The sequence below is a fragment of the Nothoprocta perdicaria genome, unplaced genomic scaffold (genome assembly GCF_003342845.1).
Source record: "Nothoprocta perdicaria isolate Ctin4 unplaced genomic scaffold, notPer1 scaffold_165, whole genome shotgun sequence".
NCBI lineage: Eukaryota > Metazoa > Chordata > Aves > Tinamiformes > Tinamidae > Nothoprocta > Nothoprocta perdicaria.
Genome location: NW_020454816.1, coordinates 1,653,984 through 1,678,183, shown reverse-complemented (window position 1 = coordinate 1,678,183; position 24,200 = coordinate 1,653,984). Strand labels below are relative to the sequence as shown.

Sequence of the window (24,200 nt, the reverse complement as noted above, 5' to 3'; positions counted from 1 at the left end):
TCACCACAGTCATAATGATATCATTTTTCCCCTAATTGTATTTCCTTATTAGCATTTTAATTCTTGACTGTGTGGATGTCTTCTGGCTGACCCAGATATTCAACAAAAGGCTCTTTTAATTATGTGCTTTGATTTTTAGTAAGGGAAAGCATATAGTCTGTGGCTGCATCGTAATTCAAAAAGAGTTTATGTAGAAGCCATTATGAGTTTATTCTGAATTTTATTTTCTCCCAGAAAAAGTGAAAATCTTATTTAGAAGCAATAAAATTTTCCTTAAGTATTATTTATTTGCGAAGTAATAGCTGCTATAATTGAAATTAAACATGGAATCATGCTGCTTTTGATTAATTTTGGCACTGAGGAGCCAAAAACGGAATCATTTTTTTCTTTAAATAGGCTAAATTAGCTTTTAGTGACTAATGATGGTTGAGGGAATTGAAAAGAAAGACAAAAGTTTTATTTCTTGCTTTATGGAATTATTTATTTCAATGCAATGAGACTTAAAAACGTGCTTCAAGTTAAGCACATAATTCACTGTTTTCTGGAATTCAGACCAGTGAGACTTAATGCTCATTTCGCTTATAAGCACTTTACCCTGGGGAATGTAAATGTTGTTATTCCTACATTCTAGATGACTAAATTGAGTTTCAGTAATGTATATATTTTACATTACTGCAAGAATTGAGTTTGCTAGTGGTGAGTGTCCTCTCTGAACAGTGTTAGGCTTTATATTCAGGTAGTTAAGTGTAATAACCAGCACTACAGGAAGCGTGTGGGGTTTGTGAAAACAGGCTGCCGGGAGCTCCTAAAGTGCGGCTGACAACTCGGGTCTGGTTTGTGTGCAGGTAATGTAGCTGCTTCCTTGCTGAGTGCTGGAATAATAATAGGAAATCCATTCCACATTCCCTTTCTGAAGAAATACGAACCTAGTTTTTCTTCACATGGAGTTTTGTTTGGAATAACATTTTAATATTATTTTCTTTTACTGAATGCCAGATATTCCAATCCACAACTCAACACTTTTAATTGTGAATAAATAGCATTTTCCTGATTCTTCTAATGAAGAATATGGTATATTGCTATATACCATAYATCATTAAAGACTGGAATATTGATTATGGGACATTGAATATGGATTTTTGTAACTTTCTAGATGACTATACTCCATGGAGATGGCTGTAACACCACAGCGTGGTTCCGACTGGAGCCAAAATCGCCCTCTGGTSCTTTAGAGTGCAAGGCTTCCTCTCCCGGCATACCCTTACCGTTTTTATTTCGAGCCCCAAATGATGGTCCCTGCRGGTCGCAGGGCTGCTTTCCCGGCTGTTTGCTAGGGAGAGGCAGCGCTGCCACCCGCCCCGGGCAGTGCAGCTGCTCCCAGGCTTTCAGCTGCGTCCTGGTGTCRCTTGCATCGCCATGAGTCACACAGCACTTACCAAATCTGAGAGACCCTCGGCTTCCCCACGCGCTGCATCTGATGCTCTTTACTCTTTTCCCTGTCAATTATGTGCCAGCTAGCGCCTGGTTCCTGCAGACACTATTTGTGTCTCATTAGCTCCCATGAGAAAGCAGATGAGAATCAAGTCCATGATACTAGGTTAACCCAGTGGTTGTTGCTGTGATAGCAGMTATGACAGCCTTGGGGCACTTTACTGCCGAGTCACTTTTTACTCTTCTTTCCGACGAGTTATTTTATTTTCCCATAATAGCTAATGGTAAAGGAGCAGTTTCCTCAGAGCAGGACTGGAGATGGAGTACTTAGAAAGAGGCATTGAGAGATTCCCATTCGGCAAGCAAATGATGAATATCCGTTTCTGGGATCATTTTTTGGGACTGTCTGTCTAGCGGGTTTTATTAGCAATATATTCATTTTAAAAACTCAAATGAGTTAAAGCATGATCTAATGTGGTAGAAACTATTGCAATAATAATTTAATATTTTATATTAATGATCTGTGCTAAAGTGAACAAGTCAAGTTTCATTTTATTTCCAATATAACTTGGTAAAAAGAAKTTTATGGAGCAAAGCGAAAGAGCAGCATGTTACGTTTCCATACCAGTTGCCTTTCTCCAGGAGGGAGCGAACGCTAAGCCTCAGCAAAGCTCTTAGAATGATTCTCCTATCACGGTATCCTGCCCTTCCCTACCTCTAGTTAGCCATTTTGTAGTACTAGTTAGCTAGCTAGCTAGCTAGTTACCTCTGGTTAGCCATTTTCTACATCTGATACTTCATATCTTTTCAATGCTGTCAGATGTGAAAGTAGTTCTTTGKCACTGTTAGTGGCAATAACGTGTCTTTTCATTTAAGAATTTACAGGAATATTGAGCCTAATTCCAAGGCAAGTAACTTGTATGTTACTACTGCAAAACTGAAAAGACTTTGGGGATGATAATGTATTAGGAGATGTGAATACTGCTGATACTTTCTTTTTGAAGGCAGGTTTGCTTGCCAGCGTTCCTAAATTGTTTTTTATAATTTTAATGATTGTATAGAGGAGAAGTGTAGGAGAGACATTGCAAAACTGCAATAAGTCACTGTTTGTTTCCATGATACAGATTAAATAGAACTAGATTGTTTCTTCATAGTCATTAAAATTCAATTCAGCTGAACTGTGGGTTTTTTGTTTTATCTAGTTTTTTATTCTTCCATTTGCCTGCAGAGTTAGCATAGAAATGTACAAGTTTGCTTGTTGATGTGCACAAATTGAAACACAGCTGGGTAGTTCTTGTTTTACTGCTTTCTAGCTTGCTGTCTAAGTGCTTGTGTTCTGGTGTTACATTGGTGTGCATTGTATTGTGCTACTAAAAAATTCAATATTGCTTGAATCCGCAGCCTTCATGTGCTGCTTCCTGAGGGTTTCTGCCAATAGGTCACGGATCCAAAGATAGTGAGTCCTCCTTTCTGTCTTTTGTCTTCTCCCCAAAGCCCATGAGTTTTGTCAATACAGATTCATAATGGAGCCCTTCCCAAGTGCTTCATGATCCATAGTACCTGGATCAACTGCTAGAAGATGCCCTAGGAGGCCGAATGGGAGCCGAAGGGAGGCGAGTCCTGCAGCAGCCGGTGCAGCAGGGCCTTGACCTGGGACCCCGTGTGTCTCCGGCAGGGAAACCCTCGGTGATGGATGGGGAGCATTTGCAGGGGCAGGTTGTGCAGAGCTTGCTTTCCTCTGTAGTGCTCGCGTTCAGGGAAAGAAATCTTTTTGGTAATGATACGTTCATATTTGTCTTTTAGAAAGAGGAAGAAAAACAGTGTTACTATGTTTTATCTTCTAATTTTTGCCAACTCAAAGTATAGGGTGTCAGTGCCTTAGATACAACAAAAATAATGTTGCTGTGACTGCTTGAGAATTGCTCGTAYATTTAGCTAGAGCGTTTGACAGTATTTGACAGCTCCTGCACCAGGATATTTAACAGGGGATGGTGTGCAAGCACTTTAGTCTCCCGCGATGATTTCCATGTTTCCTGCACCATTTGCTCTTCCTCTCTCACCGGTCCGCGGTGCCTCTGGCTGCTCTGCGTYCGAGGTGGCTCGGGCCTGTTTTGCTTGGGCAGTGCCAGGGCTCTGGTGCTGCCGGGGGGAAATTCCCAGGAGCTGGAAGGGCTCTGGGCTGGAGCAGATCAGTGATGCCGCACCTGCGTCCTGGGGAATTGCTGGAATGTGCTGGTCACTGACAGAATGTGCCAGTTGTGACCAGAATGTGCTGGAATCCAGGCCAGGAGGGGCTACRTGAGTGCTGGAAGGCTATTCTAAATAAAGCTTCCTTTTAGCATATAGCAATAATAAGAGTTTGGAGGTTTATTCTCTGTGCTTTGGTATCATAGGCTAAGATAGAGGCTGAAAGGTAATTTTTCTTAATATATACTGTTGCATATATTTTTTGAAGTATCGCTGTGATCGGTGGCTCACTGGGTTATATTTGAGGTTTTGCTGTAGTAGAATTGTCATAAAAATAATCTGGGCTTGATTTGTGATTGCATTAGTCCTCGTTCGCTCTGAAATAACTGCATTGCAAATAATTGCCGTACGCCAATGGGGCAGCAAAGAGATGCAGGAATGACTGGCTCCGCAGTGAAATGTAGGCAGTTATCTGATTGGCATTTATGGTACCTAAAGAAAAATCAAAAGAATTGTTATGTAAAATCATAGCTTTAAAAGAAACATATTTTCTTTTCTGTAGTAAAACTGATCTGAAACATTTATGTCTTATGGCTTTCGCAAAAGCACAATCGCTTTCTTGCCCTGCACTTAAAAATTGATAACCTAGGGGGAAGGACTGTTAAGTTATAAAAACAGCTTTTTCTCGTAATTGTGTCATCCAGTAATGAAGCATAATTAAACCTAAGCTTCGCGTTTGTAAATGACCTTGACTAAAGTTTTACAGTTCAAGGAATTAATTTAATGGCTTAAAGTACCTAGAAGGCCAGAATCATTTCATAGGGCAAAAACTACGTCGTTCCCACCACGGACACTGCATTCAGCAAGTGTCTCTTAGGGAATGACTCAACTTTAGGCCCTTTTTAAGGAGGAAGAGCTGTGTGAGGCAGCAGTTCAGGCACAGCCTCAGYGATGATCTCAGGAGTCCTGGTCTTGCCCATGGCTCTGCAGTAGCTGCTCTGCTGAGGTCCCGGAACCGGCACCCCTGGGTGGCCCCGCTGTGGGGGACCGTCCCAGTCCCGTTGCTTCCTCTGCCCGCAGGTGTTTCAGGGTGTTTCACCAGGGTGACATTGCGGAGTTGCGTGTGCTGCATTTCCCAAACATTGGATCGCTTTAGAATGGCAAAGATGGTTGTAACGTGTGTGCTCGGTGCACGCAATCCCCTGCCTCTCACTGCTTTAGTCTAGATAAGGCATGTTGGTTATAGAAATAATACATTTCTATAGTGAATGTCTGTCGGCCCTCTTAGCTCCCTCCTCTTTTCTTCCTTCCACAAAGAGGATGTCAGACTCAGAATTTTTCCTTTGATTCACATTCTTCAGCCTTGTTATTTTTTTGCCGTATGCAAAGGCGTAAGGAGGGACAAGAACAAGAGAATAATTACTTAAATGCCTGAAGTTGAAAACGCTCAGTCCTAATTTCTCACCTTTAAGGCTCTATTCATTTCCTCCTGAGTAAATACTTCCACAGGAGGGTTAGTGACAAAAGCAGTTGTCTGCGGTGATGTCCCCCTTGAAAGCGTGACTTAGGCTTTATCCCAGATTTATGTCATGTGCTGAGTAGAGCACAAAGCACTTGCGAGAGTAAAGGTTCGTGTTATTAGCATTTAGATTTGAAATGTGCCAGTGTCAGGCGATCCTAAGCTGATGGGAAGGTGTGTTGTCCTTTCCAGGAAGTTTTTTCTAGCTTATTCTGTAGGAGTCTTCCAAAAGGGGCAGTGTCTAGTRTCATGATTGCTGTTCAGGTTGTTGTCTGACTGTATCTGTGCTTCCCCAGACTCCCCTATTCTGCCTGTCACTCCCCACACTAGGCTCTGGCTTTTAGCGAGTATGTTCAGTAAGATGAGAAGTAGGGGGAAAAAAAAAGAGAAGAGCAAAATGAAAATAATTTCTCTCAGGTTAGCTGATCTTGTTACTCCTATAGCTAATACACTAATACAATGCTATTAAAATCCCCAAAGAAAAGAAGCTGCTAGTGATGTGATGTATCCTCACTCAACACAGGGTTTTAGAGCAGGACTTGAAGCAACACAAACCTAAATCCAGCTCCAMCAGCCTGCTCAGTGTGAAGCGAATTAATTGTAGGAGCCGTTGAGGGAGYGCGGGCACCCAGACACCGCTGTGCCAAGGCCCTTGGCCGGCACCCTCTGCTTCCCCGCCGGAGCCTCGGGCTCGTCTGACAGCCAGCCAGGTTTGTGTCCCTGCAGGTTTTAAGCTTGTACCTGTCAGTCATGCCTCTCCTAACTGGACTGTCTGCATGGACAACTGCTGGATAGGGAATTGAATCTTTCGCCTGTGCTTGCTGGCAGCACAATTGGATGGCATTCTGATGGGGAGACATCAGTTGTTTCCTAGCTGGCAGGTATGTGTTCTGTTGGCAATGCAGAAGCTGTAGGGGATCGGTGTGTCTGTATGTATCCCCTGGGCATCCAGGTATCTATCATTCTTTAGCCGCTGCCCTTTCTGGGCATTTCTAGTTCTGCTGTTTAATAGAAGCGTAACCCCAAACTAGGGACCAAACTAGGGTCAACATGTGGTAGCACTTCACTGCAATCTTGGTTTTGTCCTCTGTTTTAGAGCAGCATATAAACAAGGCTATGTGTRTGCATAGTTAGATGATCTGAGATGTTTGAAGGTGAATATGATTAAGCAAGGGGCATTATTAAACGTACAGCCTGAGGGGGCTCAAGCTGCCTCTGCATTTTSTTTGTTTGGACAGAGTGACCTCGTCCGAATTGCACCAGCTTTGCAGAGGCGTCAGGTTGCTAGATTCTGAATTTCGTAACAAACCACATGTTAGGAGTCCAGGTTTATCATATTCTGCGCTTTAGAGTAGCAGGCTCTAAAGGCATTTGAAACTCTAATAAGGTGCTTCCTTTTTTACCATTAAAAAATACATAATTTAAGAAATAATTTAAAATGGAACTTCCTGTTATCCCCAGCACTGTTGTGAGCCCTGGGCTGGAGGCCACACAGTTCCTTCTGTGCCGATATGGGGCATACCCAGCTTTGTTCRGTTAGTGTCAGTCCTTCCTGTGAAAGCTCCTGTCCTGTCACCTGTGTTTAAGTGCGTCAAATTTAGGAAGCCTGCTGCAGATGGTAGCAGTGGTTTTACTGAGCTGAGGCATTGGGCAAAATCCTTTGGACTGCTTTGAAACGGCACATTTAAAATTCAATAAAATAAGAGGGTGTGATGGTGCAGCTGCAGCCTATCCCCTCCAGCTGGGGAAGCCGAGATGGTTTCAAGGCCCTGGCCTAGCAAAGCCGGGCTGTGATACGCAGATTACAGCGGAGGCTGCCAGGGAAGGGAGGTTGGCAGGCGGGCGCCGCGCTGCTCCCGCCAGCAGACGGGAGCGACGCCGGCATTGGAGCTCTGTGGCCGGGTGCCTTTCGCTGGCTTCCTAGACACAGATTTGTTGGTGCAATAATGGCTGTGGGCCAGTGGGACGGGATCCCTCAAGGGGAAAGGGAGGGAATGTGGGAAAAACAATAAAATCAAACCGCTGCAGTTGTTTTGCAAGCGATTGGCTCCGCTGAATGCCTTGATATGGATCCAAAACGATCTGCTCCGTGGGCGGATTTCGTTAAATTGCTTTCAGAAATCATATTTGCCCTTGGGCGAATACCCTTGCTTTTATGCATGCTCGGCAAGTCATGTGTTCTGCAGTGAAATGCACGTGGTGCTTTGCTCGAGAAGCTCGTGTCAGTCATCATGCCTTGTATGCATAGCCAGTCCCTTGGTTCTTTCTGCCCATTTACRTATACAGGAATGCTTTTTACTACTACCTAGCCTGTAAAGTACTGATATATATGTACAGCGTAATATACAGTGTAGAGCCTCTATAGTAATATAGTGCAGAGCCTCTATAGGCTCTTCTCTGCGAGTCTGTTCAGTGCTTGCAAATATAAATTAAAATCATGAAGCATGAAGTATTTTGGTTGCTGGCTTCCGATTTTTGAGAAATTTGTGCTGTTAAATTGTGAAAGCTGCTCCCTTACCCACTGTGTGTCCGTGCTCTCCAAATAACGACTCCGGTCTTATCGCTGCAGCCCYGGGGCGCTGCTCCCCTTGGGCGCTGCGCGGCACCGGCACAACCAGCCTGGGCCTAAAGGCACAGCCAGAATCAGCAAGTGCTCATGTGAGCACCGTGTCTATCCCTGGGCTCCACAGTATGTCCCCGTTACTGAAAGGACTACCATGAAATTTAATTTGGAATTTTACAGACACATTCTGAATTGGAAAGCTCGCTAATAACTTTCCCTTTGCTCAGCCTTTTAGCTGTGAAATTCAGTTGGGGAGTTAGGAAGCAGCAGGTAGTGTCGCAGCACTCTGGAGGGATTTTGCCAGAATTCAGCTAAAGTGCTTGCAAGTGTCATTTCCATATTTAACTAATTTCAGTTTTTAATTAGCTCCGTGTGAAAAATGAGAGTTCCCGCTGAGCTAAGCTGTCAGCATAGACTCTGTTTCCTTTCTAGCCTCTCAGGACAATTATTGCAGCATCCTCTGTTTTTTTTTTTTTTTCACTATGAGTGCTTAGCCCCAGCTCCTTCAGTCCCTCCCGTTGCTGTCTGCCAGGGAGGAAGCGAGAGGACTGTGTCTGGCTTGCTAAAATGGGCAAGACCAGTCCCCAAAACGCTACAAATACAGAATTGGTTGAGTAAAGATTCCGAGAATTTCCTGGGTGTGACTGAGAAGTATAGAGCAGAGTGAATTGTCTTCCCTTCTCATAGCTCCCTGGTTTGCCACAGTCACACCACTCACAACAGTATCTGATCTTTTCAGCTTTATAATTTATCACATTGGGTAGCRTACCATTTTAGGAAGCCCGGCACGAAAGCAGCTTGTTTTGCTGATGCTCTCTGCCCTAGAGGCTCTGCCATTCCCAAGTCCCCTCTGAAAAGGGAGCTGGTTTTGCCTACGGTTTCATAATGCAGGATAGGGATGGAAATTTGTTAATCCTGCCTGTGAACTGAAAAGCTGCCTCTGAGGTTTTGAATGCAAATGGTCAAGTACCTACTTTTCAAGAATGAATTGAGAGCTGCAGCTTATGCAAAGTCTGCAAAAACACAGGATGTAAGCAGATTTCTGAAACAGATTTTGGAAGAACAGCTAGCAACCCTGAACTAGAGTTATGTGAATCCTATGTAATGCTATAGTTGACTTCTTAAAGGATATAGTTATTAAAACTCCAAAATAATATAAATGGAAAAATGGGGAAGCAAGTTTGTGGCTGTTATCACAGATTTTTTTTTTTTTTTTTTTTAAAGCTGTCCTGGAAGATGAGGTGTGTAAAGATTTATGAATAAAAGGTTTATATTGTCCTCAATTTACTTTCTCTACATATTCTAGGAAAATAAATATTTTTATATATTTTGTTTCTCACTAATTAGTATGGATAGCCACTTCCAGGAGACAAGGCAGATTTTCTCTGTTGGACTATAAAATCAAATATGTCTTGCACAAATTAATACTGAAGGAAACAATTCTCAGCTGTAACACTTCCTGGGTACTTAAATATTAGCAGTGTTGTGCAGGGAGCAGCTAAATACACTGTGGAAACTTGCCAGATGCAGTGACACGGAGGAGCTTCCAGTCATTTTTCCTGTACATTTTTGAGGACCAGCTTTGATACCTGCTTCCAAGATGAAGCAAATACTCAAAAGGATAATAAATTTCTTTTGTACAAAACAGTTTTCAGTTTGCACAGAAAGCAGCTGTGCCACCGCGTTTGCCTCCTGCCTCCAGCTGAAGCAGTTCTTACAATCGAATCATGCCCGTTAGCTGCAAAGTGCGTTGAGACGCTAGGGACGTCTCAAGACGTAGGGAGGAGTAAGGCTGAAATACCAGGTGGAATTTTGAAAATCATTTAAATTTTAAAATATTTAATGTTCACTGCTGCTTTGGTCAAATAAACAAAGGTCCTGGTTGGATTAGTGGCCAACTAGAAGTTAAAATAAGAAGGGGAGCCTGGGTATTATGTACCAAGCACAACTGCTGAGCACTTCTAGCTAATATATATTATATTTTTCTCCTCTCATTTGAAAATATTAGTGTAAGTAATTTTCTCTTTGGAGGACAATTTCTCATTATTTTATTGATGTTGTTAAATGACAGCTAAATGTATTTAAGAATGTTATATTATTTGATATAATTCACTTAGGCTTTGTGTAGTGTCTATAATTGAGCTTATTTCTGGCAAAAGTTTTCTGGGGCTGCATGATGTAGCTCAAAAGTTATTCTGTGATTCCTTAATCGTGTACAGTGAGGTCGGTGCCGCTTTTGCCCTCGATTGCAGCGGGCCCTGCTTTTCAGCAAGGCTGCAGCCTGCGTTGCTGGCCTCGGGCAGTGCAAGGGGCTTCTCGGGCAGCAGCTGTTTGGGGCACAAAGCTTCGCCCAGCGAGCGGGTATCAGACGCCCTGGTGTCGACAGCAGCTCCGTCCGCAGCAGTGATTTGTATCATCTCTGCTGTGGCATTTGTTGTATTGAAAAGAGTGGCAAATTGTGAGGTACCTATAAAAACCCATAGGATAAAAGGCATCTTAAGAAAGCATAGGGAAAGTAATAGCTCGTATTACTATTTAATTATTTGTCCTAAGCTTGTATTGTAGTGGTAGTACTTAGATGAATTGAGATTGAGATATSCAAACATAAACAGAGCCTTCTACCTTCAGGAAAGGTAGTGGTGCTTCAAACGGACTAATTTGAAGCCTGTAGTGTCCTATCATGACTTAAAATGCATGAAATGCATGTGCGAGCTTATTGTATTTTTTTCCTTTTTTCTCCCCTTGTTCTCTCCCCTCASTCTCTCCTCTCTCTTTTTTTTCTTTTGCTTTGTTTKTGTTTTCACTGATTAGTTGCATTGCAGGACATTTTGGTAATGTAAGTGCAGATTGTGTGTGAGCAGGCCCACACGCACAGGTTCCCTGTGAAATGTATACTGCTGCAATTGAAAAACCTGCAACCTAACAGTAAGGCAGTGGTCTAAACCTAAAATGTTAGCACCATATAAATCCTTCATTGATTTCTCTGGTTATTCTGGGRTTTTTGTTTGTTTGTTTGTTTTTATTTATGTACTTTGTATTAGTGTGATGATGCTGAAATCATAGCCCTGCTTGCAGGGTGCACATGCTTAACTGTGCTGGGATTCCTGCTGCGAGGCCGAGATGCTATGCAGGATGCAAAGCAAGCTTCGAGGGGCTCTGTTAGTTACTGGGGAGGGAAAAATAAGCCAAGCTCACCACTGGGAAAATAACTATAACTAAAGAAATCAAGTCTCGAAGTGTAGAGATTAGGGCACCATGTTGCAGTTTGGGAAAATGGTCACAAGTCTAATAAATGATTGACATGATATCCTTTAGAGTTAGAAATAATATTGAAAGGAAATCAATTGTTCGAAATGTAAACTTGTCTATATTCCTGGAAATGGCAGTTTCAGGTCTCGACTGTGCTCTTCCTCCTCTTAGAAATAGAATAGAGATGAGTTGCATACTTTATTCATGATAACGGTATCTTTTACCTGCAAAATTAAAATTGAGTTCAATTTACTTTGTATTAAAGTTAAATGCTCACAATTTTTCATAGAAATGAGGACTTCCACTGTGCTTTTGACAAGAGGATCCTTTTCTGCTGTTCCCACTGTCTTCCAAAGGTGGCTGAAGCAAATACTCTTTAATGTGGATTTTGGACCTTCTAGGCAGGGTGATGCTGCAATAGGTAAATAAGAATATAAACACTTGATTATAATATTTTTAAAGATAGCAGACTGTCTTGGCTCTTGAAGCTGCCATGAGAAGTGAGCTAATCTTATAGAGTCTCAGGAACTGATTACACCTGATTAATCTTGTGCCAGTTTTGTCCACGCTGTGCAATCTATGGCCTGTCAGGAGAATGGATGAACGGGCACCGCGTCCTGCTTCTCCCGTTAGGTCTTTGCCACGCAGCTCCTGATTCTGAAGGGAGCCCGCAATGCTGTCATCCTTCTTGTGGCAACAATTCATTCGCAGAGTGGCACCAAATCAAAACATTTCAGTAAAGAGGACTGGAAAGGGAAAAGTCAAAAAGCATCAAGCGGGAATTTTCTCAGTTGCGGTTAGAGCAGTGAGGGGGGAATTAAGGGCAGTCCGAGGTGCAGCTCGTTTCTGTGGTCTGGAGCTCTGGCTGTGGCACTTTGAGCATGTGCCAGGTCCTCACTTGCGCCTTCATCAAGTAACTCCAAGTGTGTGCCAGGTTTTCAAGTTTTTTTGAAAGTGGAAAGATGGAATATAGACATAGAGGAATAAGCTTTCAAAGCATTGCGTGGCACATGAACCTCCAAATCATGTTTGTAGGTGTATTTTTCATGCTGTGCTTTGAAAATTCCTTCCGTTGCGTTTACTGATGTACATGGGGAAAGAAATCAGTCCGTTCAGGCATGAGGGGGTGGCCAACTTAAAAAAAAAAAAAAATATATATATATATATCTGCTTTTTATTATATTCTCTTATTTCATTCCTATGAACACACTGACAAACATCTTAGTCCTGCTTCCATCTCTTTTTTCATGTGTAATACCATTTATTCAAAGGAAAGCAATTAATAAAGCGCAGCAGAAGTTCTGCTGCTGCTAATAGCAATACATCCATTCCCAGATCTTTGTGGTAATTCTATAAAATGCTTCTGGGTTTGGATGTTTGCTAAAGCAAAAGCCACGTCTTCAACAGTTGAATTTACATGCTGAGGGTGAAGCCCTCCCCAAGGATTGCTTAGTGCCATTAGGGATTGCACAAAGTCACCTTTTCTTTCCACTGTGCCTTCAGAAAGGCCCCGTATCTGTGTGGTGAGCACCATTGCTCCCATGAAGGCAACGATGTTCTCCCCTCTTGCACTGCAAGTACTCCCGTTAAAAAGAGGGCAGAAGCAGAAATAAGGACTTCTCTGCTTCTTTTTCAGAGAGGGAAGCCAAGCAATTCAGCTTTTAATGTAATTCTTTATAAAATTGCTCTGGGATCAGAGAAGTGAAGGGTTGGGTTTGCTCTGCAGCTGCGAAGACGCTAGCAGATCCTGTAGCCTGGTGTTTGTTGTTCCATAAATTTATTGTGCAGTCAGCCCTGCAAGCATTCCCCATGTAGTAAGAAAATGCAGACTCTGTTTTTTCTCTTTGGAGACCTGCAAGATATATGGAAGTAAAACTGCTGAAGAATGCAGGTACGTTTAGCGAGAGGAAGAGTAGACAGTGGAAATGTAGTAGGGTAACAGCACCAGCTTAATTCAATTGATGGCGAAGTGGAAAGAAATATGTATATATAACACAATATAAAAATAGGCAGGTGGCGCATTGTAGTCAAAGAATTCTACGTTTTTACCATTGCAGATTTGGGGGGGGAAAAAGGCTGCAGGAATTGAGGATGTTACAGGTCGGATAAATACCAGCCAGAAGAGTGGTTCTTCGTTGTGCTCTCCAACTATAATGCAGAAATGCCTGTTCTTGTAATGAGAACAGTGTAATCCTGTTAATTTTTGAAGTTATGTGTTTTGGTAATGCTCTAAATTGAATTCCCGAAGGTAGTTTTAATGTAAATGTATTAAGAAGATTAGCGCATACCAAGTAGCCTATGGATTAAGAGAAGCTTGTTTTTATTGAGAATTCAGGACCATGAAAGAGAACCATCTCAGCTGTTGAACTTGAGGAGCCGTGGTCAATACACAATTTTCTCTACGCATAGATAAAAATAGTAATAATAAATTTAGATCACATTATCTTTTTTAAAATATTACTTTAACCTTTCCTGAGAACAACTGAATATTGACCAATAGAAGATCACAGTTTGATCAGGAGCGCATCGCAATATTTTAAATAAGGTGTGAGGATTTCTTAGTCATTAATCTTACAACCTGAGTTCACAAAGTCCCTACGTATTGTTATTCCAACCAGTTCTTTTAGTTGAACTTCAATCTCTGGTTATAACATCTGAAATTCATTCTCAGGAGAATTTGAACTGTTATCGCCTATATCCCTGAGATCTCTAAGAATGTGCTTTGAAAAGAGTCCTCTCGTAATTGCTTCTGCTTTGCTGCTAACGACAGTGCTGAGAGTATTTCCAGCTGCAGTGGTGAACAGTTGGGTTAGATGGAGGTCCTGTGAAGCAAAGTTGACCTTGGTGGCATGTCAGCAGTTGCCATTTTGCATCCTACTTTCGTAGCTTATTTAGAGGTGCTGAAGCTTTCTCTCTAGGGTCCCTAACAAAAATACAGTTTCTAGGAAATGTTTTTTGGCATAAAAATTCAAGGACTGCTCGTGATGGATTGGTCGAAATGTTCCTTAAAGTGCCTGGGCTGGTACCTAGGTAGGGGTGTTCTTTGGGACAGTGCAGGGCGTAAAAGTCTTTATGCAGTTTCCAGTTCAGCCCTTGCTTTGACTAGTGCCGTGTGAGTAGCAGATTTCATCCCTACGCTGCACAGCCTTTCTTGTATTTGCACCTCTATCATAACAAATGATAGACCTTTCTGAACTACAAGTTCCAACTATCCTGTAGGTGACATAGCACAAATAGCAGATGCCCCCCCAGTAAGCCAAGTGGCCATGGCTTTTGTTTTGCCTTGGAAAAACGTGATGGGCACGTGATGAGTTTTGCTGATATCCTCAGGAGAACTCTGGCATCCCTATCAGAGTCACACTAGGTGTCTCAGCCTGGTGCGCCTGTTTCTGCTCTGCTTGTGTAACAAAACCACATGTGACAGCAATGTGTTCCCTGCAGTGAGCAAACAATTTTCTGGTTTTGATATTTCCATGGAACTAGCATTTACCTTTGAGCATTTTGAAGGGACCACAATGGAACCAAAAACATGGTATTTTCTGTGAATGAACTATTTACTATGTTACTTTGTAAGAATGACAAGGAACAAAAAGAATATAAAGTTCCCATGACTAGGTCTGTTCTTCAGAAGATAGAGCCTTGTTTTTCCGGCAAGAAAAGGCAATAGTCATTCTCACCAATAATTTCAGGTTTATTTTTCTAAAGTAACAGTCTCGTATTTTTTATAATGATTTTATGAGCACTTTTAGCAGGAGGAAATAGAATTTTGAGGATCCGTGGTCTCTCTCTGCTGGCGACAGTGGAGAGGGTTAGTGTAACTGCGTCAGGGGCCCCTGGGACACTGCTCCGTCCATCGGTTGTCACAGCAGTCCCAGTCTGTGCTCTAGCTGCAGACTGGCAGCACGTGCCTTCCTCCCCCTGCAAATGCAGGAAGAGGCTGGCCCGCGGACCGACCGAAGCCAAGGATGGTGTCAGCACCCGTACAGCACTGCGACTTACTGAGCGCTCTGACATATATCAGACTGTCTGACATATATATCAGTCTGACATGTATCAGACTGTGCAGTCCGAATGCTGTGGACATCGACGTGGGTTGGCTGCCCACAGTGCCGAGACACCCTGTACGTAAGTAACACGGGCAGAATCGCCCAGTCTCACAAAATCTAGCTCTGCCCTGTGGTCGGATAAGAGGACAAGTGAGGGAAATGTGGCCCTCGGGAGGGGTTTTGCTCGACTAGGTCTGCCTGTGCGTGCCAACGTGCGTGTGTGTGACGTGTCGGGTGGTGGTGGGGAGGGCGACTCCATGGCCTTCCATGCAGGCGCTCCCGAAGTTTTGCTCGTGCAGCAGCTCCTCTGCTCTTCTTCCCTGTGACCTTGAGAGCCCCCTGCTCCTGTGCCAGGCATCTCCTGAGGAGAGATTGTCAGTTGTGATGAATTGTGAGTTTGTCTTGTAATTGGGGCAAATCATCTCTGGGGGGTAGCCCTGCTGAACTCATTTCACTTGTGACTTGAGTTAAACTTGAACTTAATTCTCTGGAGAAATAGTAGTAGAACAAAAACCTACTATGCGCTCTAGTCTTTTAAGTAACTGTCATCTTATGAATAATGATATCGATCAGAAGATGAGTTCTGGCACTCAGAATTTTGTTGCATGATCAGAAACTAATAAGACTAGAAGAAAGAGTCATGAATCTCATTTCAATAGTATTTAATAAAAATTAAGTACGCAGTAATGTTTAAATACTTTTTTCAGTTTTTCAGGATGCATTTATTCTTTTCAGCTTATCCAGGTCACCTCTCTCTACATGCAAGCTAGAGTAAAATGCTAACTTCCTTCCCTGTTTGTTGTTGCTGACTTCCTTCCCTTGTATTATCATGCATCAAAACAATATGCAAACCATATCAAAAAAAACAGATGTGCAGATAGTTCTTTGACCAGGTAGAATGATATGCTCCTAAATTTAATTAAGCACCTTTCATCGTGTCCGTGATTCATCACTGAGAGTTTTGGCTGGCTGACTTAGGATAATGCTTGTGCTTGGGAGCCGTTTAGGAAGTATGGCAACTTGGCAAACAAGTGTTAGGAAACGTTCCAAATTCTCGTATGACTTGCTGCCTTTTTGAATAGTTTAGAAAATACTGAATTTTCCAGATAAGCAAGTGATGCCTATCTCCCAGGCTTCACCTAGGCAGATGGAGTAGGAATAGGAGAAATAGTGAATCATTAATCTGCTCAAACCTTCCTTGAAAAAGGAGCCCCTGAAGGATAAGTGCAGAAGCTGCCTGAATCCTGCCTGTTGGCACAAGCTGCATTGTAGGACTGGGGAATCTTCAGCAAAGGGTGAGCCCGAAGGTACCAACTTATAAAAATACATGGTCTAGTATGGTATACCAGAAGCACAGAGAGGGAGGCAGTGGAGCTTTCTGAGCTTGGTCACCACCGCTTGGTCACCAGTCACTGTATGCCTCAGGGATCGATCAGTGTTTGTTTGTTTTGTTTTGTTTCAGGTCACTGACCTGACAGGCCAGAGTCAGAGACTGCCAGACCTGGGTATCTGTGTGACCAGGTGGATCTAGCAGAGTATCCCAACTCAGCGGGCTCTCCATAAGAGAAAATATAGCCCTTCCCGGCAGTATTTGAGAAAAATGTGCGTGTTTGGGGTGGAAGGCAAAGCCAGAACCAGTGAGGTTCTTAAGCTGTAGTTTTTAAGAATCTCCCAATAGAATCCTTAGGAAGTGAACACAAATTTACTACTTCAGATTTCTCCTCCGACACATGTGCTCAGCTTCAGAGTGGATCCCCGTGTTTCTAATTAAATGGGCTTCTGCTTATTCCTTTGCTGGAGGCATTTTTGTTTGATTAACAGTACAAAAGGTTAATCATATAAATTCACCATCTCGCGGCATTTTGAAGCAGGAGGGAAGAGGCAGCTCCTGGTTCCCGCTCCTCAGGCTCGGAGAGCAGTGCCAAGCCGGGCATCGCCCGGGCCCCACAACCCGCTTTGCTTCCCGCATCCGAGGTGGAGGGGAACGTGCCTTGTGTTGGTGACTCGGTTGGTCTTAGTGGAAGTCTGTAGATCAGGTTGATGGATACGTGAGGTGTGAGGGAGATTTGTCATCTTCTCCCCATGTCTGCAGGGAGCTCGAGCAGACATTCAAATCCCTGGCCTGTTAGGAAGGAGCTCTAATTGCTCCTGCATAATGTACGTCTATGATTAAAACACAGAGCAGCAGAGTTATTAATGAAACCACGGCTACTTGGAAGCAGATGGATCAAAGTTTGTCTTAATACCATACTAATAAGATCTTTTTAATTCCATGTCTGAATTTACCTAGTTAGCAACTGTAATTCTCTTGGACAAACCATTAGTTATGATTTCCTGATCTCTCTGTTGTAGGGAAGGAGTCTTACTTGAAGCAACAGACTTTCATCTCTTCATGACCTACATTTGTGGTTACACTTGCAATGAAGAAAAATAATTGCAACTTTGCATAGACCCACTGAGAGCCTCATTGCAGCATAAAACCCTCAAGTYGAACCCTCCTCTGTAACTTGCTTTTATCTAGGGGTTTGTTTTTATTGTTTGCTTAAAGGAGGGGTCCGGATGACAGCACGTGGACCCCTGCTGTGTGTGGGACCTGCTGTGCGTCCCGGGCCCTCGTGCACACTTGCCTGTCACTTGAGCTCACGCACACTTGCCTGTCACTCTCCAGGGGTTGTTTATTGTCATATTGAAAAAAAAAAATTTGCTTGAGACAAGATCAAAAGGTTTGTTTTGACAAAACCAAAGAAATTGTAACTGAATGTAGCTTGCTTTCCTGTAAAATTTTTGTATATTTTCTAGGAACTCTAGACATCCTCTAGGAATGGAAGTGGAGTGATTTCTCAACAAAATATATTTTTCATATTCTTTTTTAAAATGCTGGGTACTTTGCAATTTTTTTTTCTATTAGGCCAAAAATAGTATATTAAATTAAGCATGAATTTGACATCTGCATTTTTTGCCAATCACATTTGCCCAAAATATCTCCAGGTTTTGGCTACTGTTCTTAGGGACCTGCTGGGCCGATAGGCATGTGTAAGGGAAAGGGATGCTGTAGAGTCTATCTTGCTTTCGAGCTGCTGCTCTCCAGAATAATGGAGGCTAAACTCTATATGGATTGCAGGCTGAGARGTTTCCAGGATTTTGGACAGAAGGATTTCAGTGGAGTTTAAAGGGAGGGGGGTCGATGACTGTTTTTGATAGAATATGCCCACAAATGCGTCACAGCTAAATGGATTCCTGGGGTTCAGCGATGCTCTATCTGTGTGATATATCAGCACAGCAAATGGCAATCCCTGGGATAACTTTCCCATTCCTGTGCCTGGTACTTGATGTCTGCATGTTTAGCTGGGGGGCTGCTGCCAGGGCGTTGGTGACCCTGCCAACTCTTCCACAGATGCCTTCACTGGTCGCAAAATATCTGCTCATCTTACGCAGATCTGACACTGACACTGTGCAAGTGAACAATTAAAAGGGTGCCCACAATTGTTGATGTTTTCTTCTCCTAAAATGACAGTGTCTCCATTTTAACACAGTATTTAACTGGAAGACAGTGTACTGTATGTAACTGAAAAGCCAACCCTTCATGGTAGAGGCAAGCCCTATAAACAGGAGGGTGATGACAATGCACGTAAGGTAAAGAACAACAGCACAGCAGGCTCCTTCCCCTGCTTTCCTCTGTGTTGGGAAGACGGTAGAGATAACATGATGAAAGTGTGGAGATCTATTCCAGTAGCTTCTGTTTCTGCAAGGTGCAGATGCCCAGAGACTCCCGGGGCGGCAGCGGGGCAGTGCYGAGCTGCCCCGACCCGGTGCGTTACGCAGAGCTGTGACAGGGGCCAAGTTTTACTTGCTGCATTAGAGAACTGCCAGGCCAAAGGATTCACAGACACCTGCGTTTGTCAAGGCAGCTTAAGCTCCAAATCAAAGACAAAAGCTGTTGGACATGTTGATTTCAATAAATTATAATAAACACGCAATAATTGAATTAAAGTGTCATTAGTGTACGTAGGGCTAAAACTAATTTTGCAATCAACATGTAAATTATCACAAGGTATTTGAATAAACTTTGTAGTAATGTTCTGCTTCAAAGAAGGTATTTTTAATTTGTGAATCAAAAGGTTAGGGCATGATGCCAAAGCCTGATCCAAGCGCTTGCCTCTCTCCTTTGATATGCCAGGATATGAGCAGTTTTTCTTTTGCATTGCTGCAATTTAGAAGATCTGGTTACTGAGCAATATTGAAACAGATTCACATGAGTCTTTTTTTTTTTTTTAAAGCCTATCTGCGAGACAAGCTGCTCTGTATTTTCATTGAGATACTTGATCCGARATAGCTGCAGTCTCTCCCCGAATACCTGTGTCCTGGATGCTGATGTTCCCTTCCGTGTGTCTCTTGCAGCAATGCACCTGCTCGGCCTGAACTGGCAGCTGCAGCCGGCGGACGGGCACACGTTCAACAACGGCGTGCGGGGCGGCGCGGCCGAGGCGCCCGCGGGCCCCGCGGGAGGCAGAGGTGAGTTAGCGCCCGYGCCGCCCTGCTCGGCCCTGCGGCCGCCTGCGGCTCCCGCGCACGCCCTGGTGCCTGCCCTGCCCCAGGGCACCTTCCCGCTCTCCCTGTAGGCTGCTCTAGCGAGGTGGCTTCCTGCTTTCCGCAGGATGGAGCAGTGCTGCTTCCCTGCCGGGGGTGACTGTAATAGACTCTGCTCTTCTYTGCAGCAGTGTGTCAAATCTGGCAAATTCCGCAAACCTATCTGCTAATGAGAAAGGGCACCATCGACGGGTATGTGTGTGTTTTGCTGGGTTTGATATTTCCTGTTGGCAGGTTTTACCTAGGGATGTCTAAGAAAGAGGAAAAAGCTCCGCTTAAGGGAGAAACACCTTGTTCTACCTGGGGGAAGTCAAAATCTTTTCCTCCCAGCCAGGACCAGGTCTCTGGTTTTCTTCTCTCTCAGCTATGGTAGTTGAAATCCTGGTAATGCTGCGTAAGCAACATGCAGTATTGGACCTGTTGTAAATAATGTTGTACTTTTAACAGATGCAATGTAAAAAATGAAGGAAATTCTTTTCCTAAAGAAAATCTATGTGCCAATAGAAGAGAAAAAATGGGTTGTAGTAATGAAAAGAATAAACAAAAAGATAAAAGCAGAAATACTTTCTTAAACTAAGAATATGTTACAATATATGGGAAGAAAATATTTTTCGAAAGGGATTTTAATCATTTTAATTGAACACTTTTTTCTTGATGAGTTTGGGAATGTTCTTTGCTGCATTGAGACGAGACTTGCCTTTTTATTACCAGAATTGTGTCAATATCAACACAGAAAATAAGCTGTTGATGATTCAAAGCATGAAGGCTTCACTGTGAAGCTAGTTTGAGTGACTGAAACAGAAGACAAATCAAAGCCCTAGACCTGAGTCAACAAATGAACATTAGGAATAACTAAAAATTCTCATAGCGTGGAAGGATGGAAAGTTTTTCTGTCTCACCTTTCCTTTTGTTATGCTCAAGTCCATCTTGCTATCCAAGCAGATTTCAGAAAGGCTCTGACAGCTTTTAGCACAACAGCCATTTCAGGGCTCAGCTCTCTGGCTGTGGAGAGTGACCTTTTTATAATTGACACAGCTCAGGATGAAGCCATTCTTTTCGAAACGTGGGTCTCCCAAAGAAACCTTTAACCCTTAGACTGAAAACGGCCACTTAAAAGCAAGCTGTGCTACTCAGCAAGCCAAGCGTTGGGAAGTGGAGCAATTTGGAGAGGGGGAAAAAAGGGCAGATAATTCAATTTGATCTGCTTGTTTCTTATTAAGAGACTAAAATCTGGTATGGAATAATAAAACTGCAGTTTAAGAGGAATGTAAATTACTTTTTTAATATATTTCCTGATTGGAATGAAACGGAAGTTCACTACTAAGATAAGACAATTGCAGGTAACTGCACCCCGTGTCTCACTGACGCTGGAGACAGGTGACAAGCAGACAAGTACAGGGGAATGAAGAATCCTCGGTGCTGCTGTAGTACAAGTCCGTCATGGCCTTGCTCTAAACAAAGCAGGAAATGGGTTTTTTTTGGCCTTGGGGTCTTCTGAACTAGAGTTAGATGGGGACAAAAGATTTGAGGGCTTGTGGTTTTGGTTTTTGTTGTATACAAAAGTCAAACTATTACTAAGTAATAAGGTGTGATGCCTCCCTAATACGTTAAAAACAAAAAGTTGGCACTGCAATAGAATTATGGAATAGGGAAAATATAGGTAGTAATGACATTATTAAAAAAGAATGGATAGAGGTYGTGTGATGGGTGCATAAGAATAGTTTTAAATTTTGGATGTAATTGAATCTAGATTAGGAAAGGCAACCCACAAATGAAGTAACACCATGTTTGGGAATAATTCTTTCTTCATGAAAACATGCATTAGATGACCTTATAGTGCTACTCTGTTCCTCAGATTGTGTAAGTCTGTGCCAGTAGTATCCCTTAAATTTAAAAGCAAATACTTGTCTAGACACACATTTAAATCAAGTATATGATTAGGTTTGTGCTGTTTTCTYTATGATTGACAGGTTGTACTGTAAAATTCATCTTGAATCATTTCAGAAAACATGAAGAAACATCTGCAATTCACATGGAATTATCAAAACTAACTCCACCAAGAATGCTTCAATGTAGACTTTTTTRTTTTCCCTTCAGACTTACTGTCTTTCCTGAGTTAGTTCCAAAATTCGGCAGATTATCTCCTATTAAAAATAGAGTGGGTTTGCTCTTTAACTTGATAACTTTTTAGGGTGAGGTTCAATAGAGTAAGCTGAATAAAGCACTAGGAGATTGTGGTCTCTCAAGCCCACAGAACAAGCATTTTACAAGACACTAAATGTTATTACAGGCAAGTACTGTGGGGCTGAAAGATAAGTTTGGTTATTATCAGTGTGCTTAATAGTTGTAAAAGGGGCGTTTGAGTCTTTCTGGGCTGACAACTAGATGCAGGTTAATCTGGAGCTTGTGAGATAGTATCCTACATTCTTCCTAGAACGTGGATTTAGAAAACAGGGTAGCAGTCGAGTTGTCCTGACTCAAGTAGTGGAATATTGAAGTGCCACCAAGTGGCGGTGGAAATGGGGCACAAGGGCGGGTGGACCGTGATGTCGATTTGGTGTCAGGTGCAGCTTGGTGCCACCCTCCTGGAAGCTGGTGCAGATTCAGAAACTTCCTTTCTTCTCATGGCACAGATCAGAGCTCGTTATTAGCTCAGCATTTCCTGCATAACTGAAGTTCATAACAGCTCCTCGAGGCAAACCCTCGTTTCCTGGGTTTTTATGCTGTTAGAGCTGTAAGAGCTTGTTTGCATCAGCAGTAAATCATTTAACACGTTGCAGACAGATCTGTGTTTCAGCTGGGTCCTAGGGCGCTCRTGTATTAGCAGTAGATGTTTTGAGACACAGGTTCCTATAGGAAGAGATCACTAAGGTTATGACAGTTCATTGTGCTACTTTTTCAACTGAAAAGATTTGTGTAGTTTTTTTTTTTCAATTTTCTCTCCTCTTTTTCTTAAACCAGAAGATGTGTCTGGTCATATGAAAAGCAAGTTTACCTGAGAATAACATCAGACCAACACAGCTGTTATTTATTTTGCAATTACATGGATTATCATGGTAACTCAGTTTGGATCCTTTGTTCTTGTGCTAGGTGTTTCACGAAGCCGCAGTTTGCAGCAATTTCCATTACAGACACCCAGCCTGGGCCAAGCACTGTAGTTAACTGCTATTTAAATATGATGTCTCTAGTGTGGCACTGCTGGTAGCCAGATTTGAGGTTTTTTTTTTTTTTATTTTAACTATGGTATGGGAGAGGAGAACATACAAATAAAAATATAAATAAAGTCTCTGTGGTTTCAGTCTAGATGGAGAAGGGCTGGCACTGCAGTTAAGGGAAGGCTCTGCCAAGGGCTACCCCAGGCCTCTCCTCCTGCTCTTGCCTGTCTGGGAGCTTCCCAGGCAAACCAACTTGAGTGCTAAAACAGTCTTTTCAAATGTATATGCCAAAATAGTAATTCAACTGGGTAAATAACACAGCAGTTTAAATGAATAAGTGTTATTTAGTTGATAAATATATGTTTGACAGAGAGACTGAAATGGCTCCCCTGGGTAAGATGTAGTAGTATGCTTTTAAAGCCTTTTTTGTGGCAGTTTATAGAGAGGAAATAACAGGGGAAAAAATTAAATACCCATGGGTTTATGAGATAGACGGACAAAACCCCAGGTGAGATGAGAATGTTGAGATTTATTTGCGCATGATAGTGTGAGCTCTTTGGGCTACTCCTTCTACCCAGATCTGTCAGTGCTTCTCATCTGTAACTTCTCTTAAATGCAGGCGATAGTCTCTGGGTATGAACCGCACTGGTCCATCAAAATGGGAAATCTTCTAAAAATAGCTAGAGGGAGTGGGTCAGGTGGAAATATGCACTCTGCACATTAGAAGGTAAAGATTGAAGAAAACTATAAAAATGTTATGAAGTCTACGTGCAAAAATCTCTAGGGACAAGGTTTCTAAGTGCAGCTTTTAGTGCAAAGTAAGCAAGTGCAGATAGCAAGTTGGGCTGATGCTGCTGTGCTTTTCAGGTTTAGAAATAAAGTCAACTTGCTGTTGACTAAGAAGGCAGTTCGGTGGTTGTATCTAGTTCACGTTTCATGTATGCGTTTCTGACTGGGGGAAGGAACAACCTGGAGAGGTTAATATTGAGATCTGTCCTGTAATATTTTAATGACTGCTCTGCATCACTCARCGTCAAGGTGAGAATTTCTAATAGATCAGTATTGCTACTCCTGTTTTACAAGTAGTCATCTGAGATAACGAAGATCGCGATGCGTTTGTGTGCATAGACTATGGCAAATGGAGGAGAACTGAGGTGCTCTYGGTAGTTTTGCCTCTCAGGTTGGTGAGAGAATAACTCAGCATGAATTTACCCAGCCGGGTGCCAGAGGCTTTGCCTTTCTGCACTTAACAGCAATTTGCATCAGTAATAATGAAGAGATCGTGCTACCTTTCTACTGATTTCCTATACTTATATAGATTTGTAAGTACAGGTATTAATCATTTTGCACCCATAAGTTATTTTTAAGAGAATATGATTCAATATTAGCTTGAAGTGAATATAATCTTCGTTAAAACTCACCTTGCTTGCTGCCCGTAAACCTTTAAAAGAAGTTTGTTCAAC

At 42.6% G+C, this 24,200-nt stretch overlaps 1 protein-coding gene across 1 annotated transcript in view; it reads left to right on the top strand.

The window, feature by feature from the left end:
- Window positions 1–24,200, top strand: part of TENM2 (teneurin transmembrane protein 2) — a 183,223-nt gene that overhangs the window by 56,272 nt on the left and 102,751 nt on the right. The window contains exon 4 of the mRNA XM_026035681.1: window positions 19,394–19,507. Within this exon, the coding sequence (XP_025891466.1) occupies window positions 19,394–19,507 (114 nt within the window). The remainder of the gene's footprint in view (window positions 1–19,393; window positions 19,508–24,200) is intronic.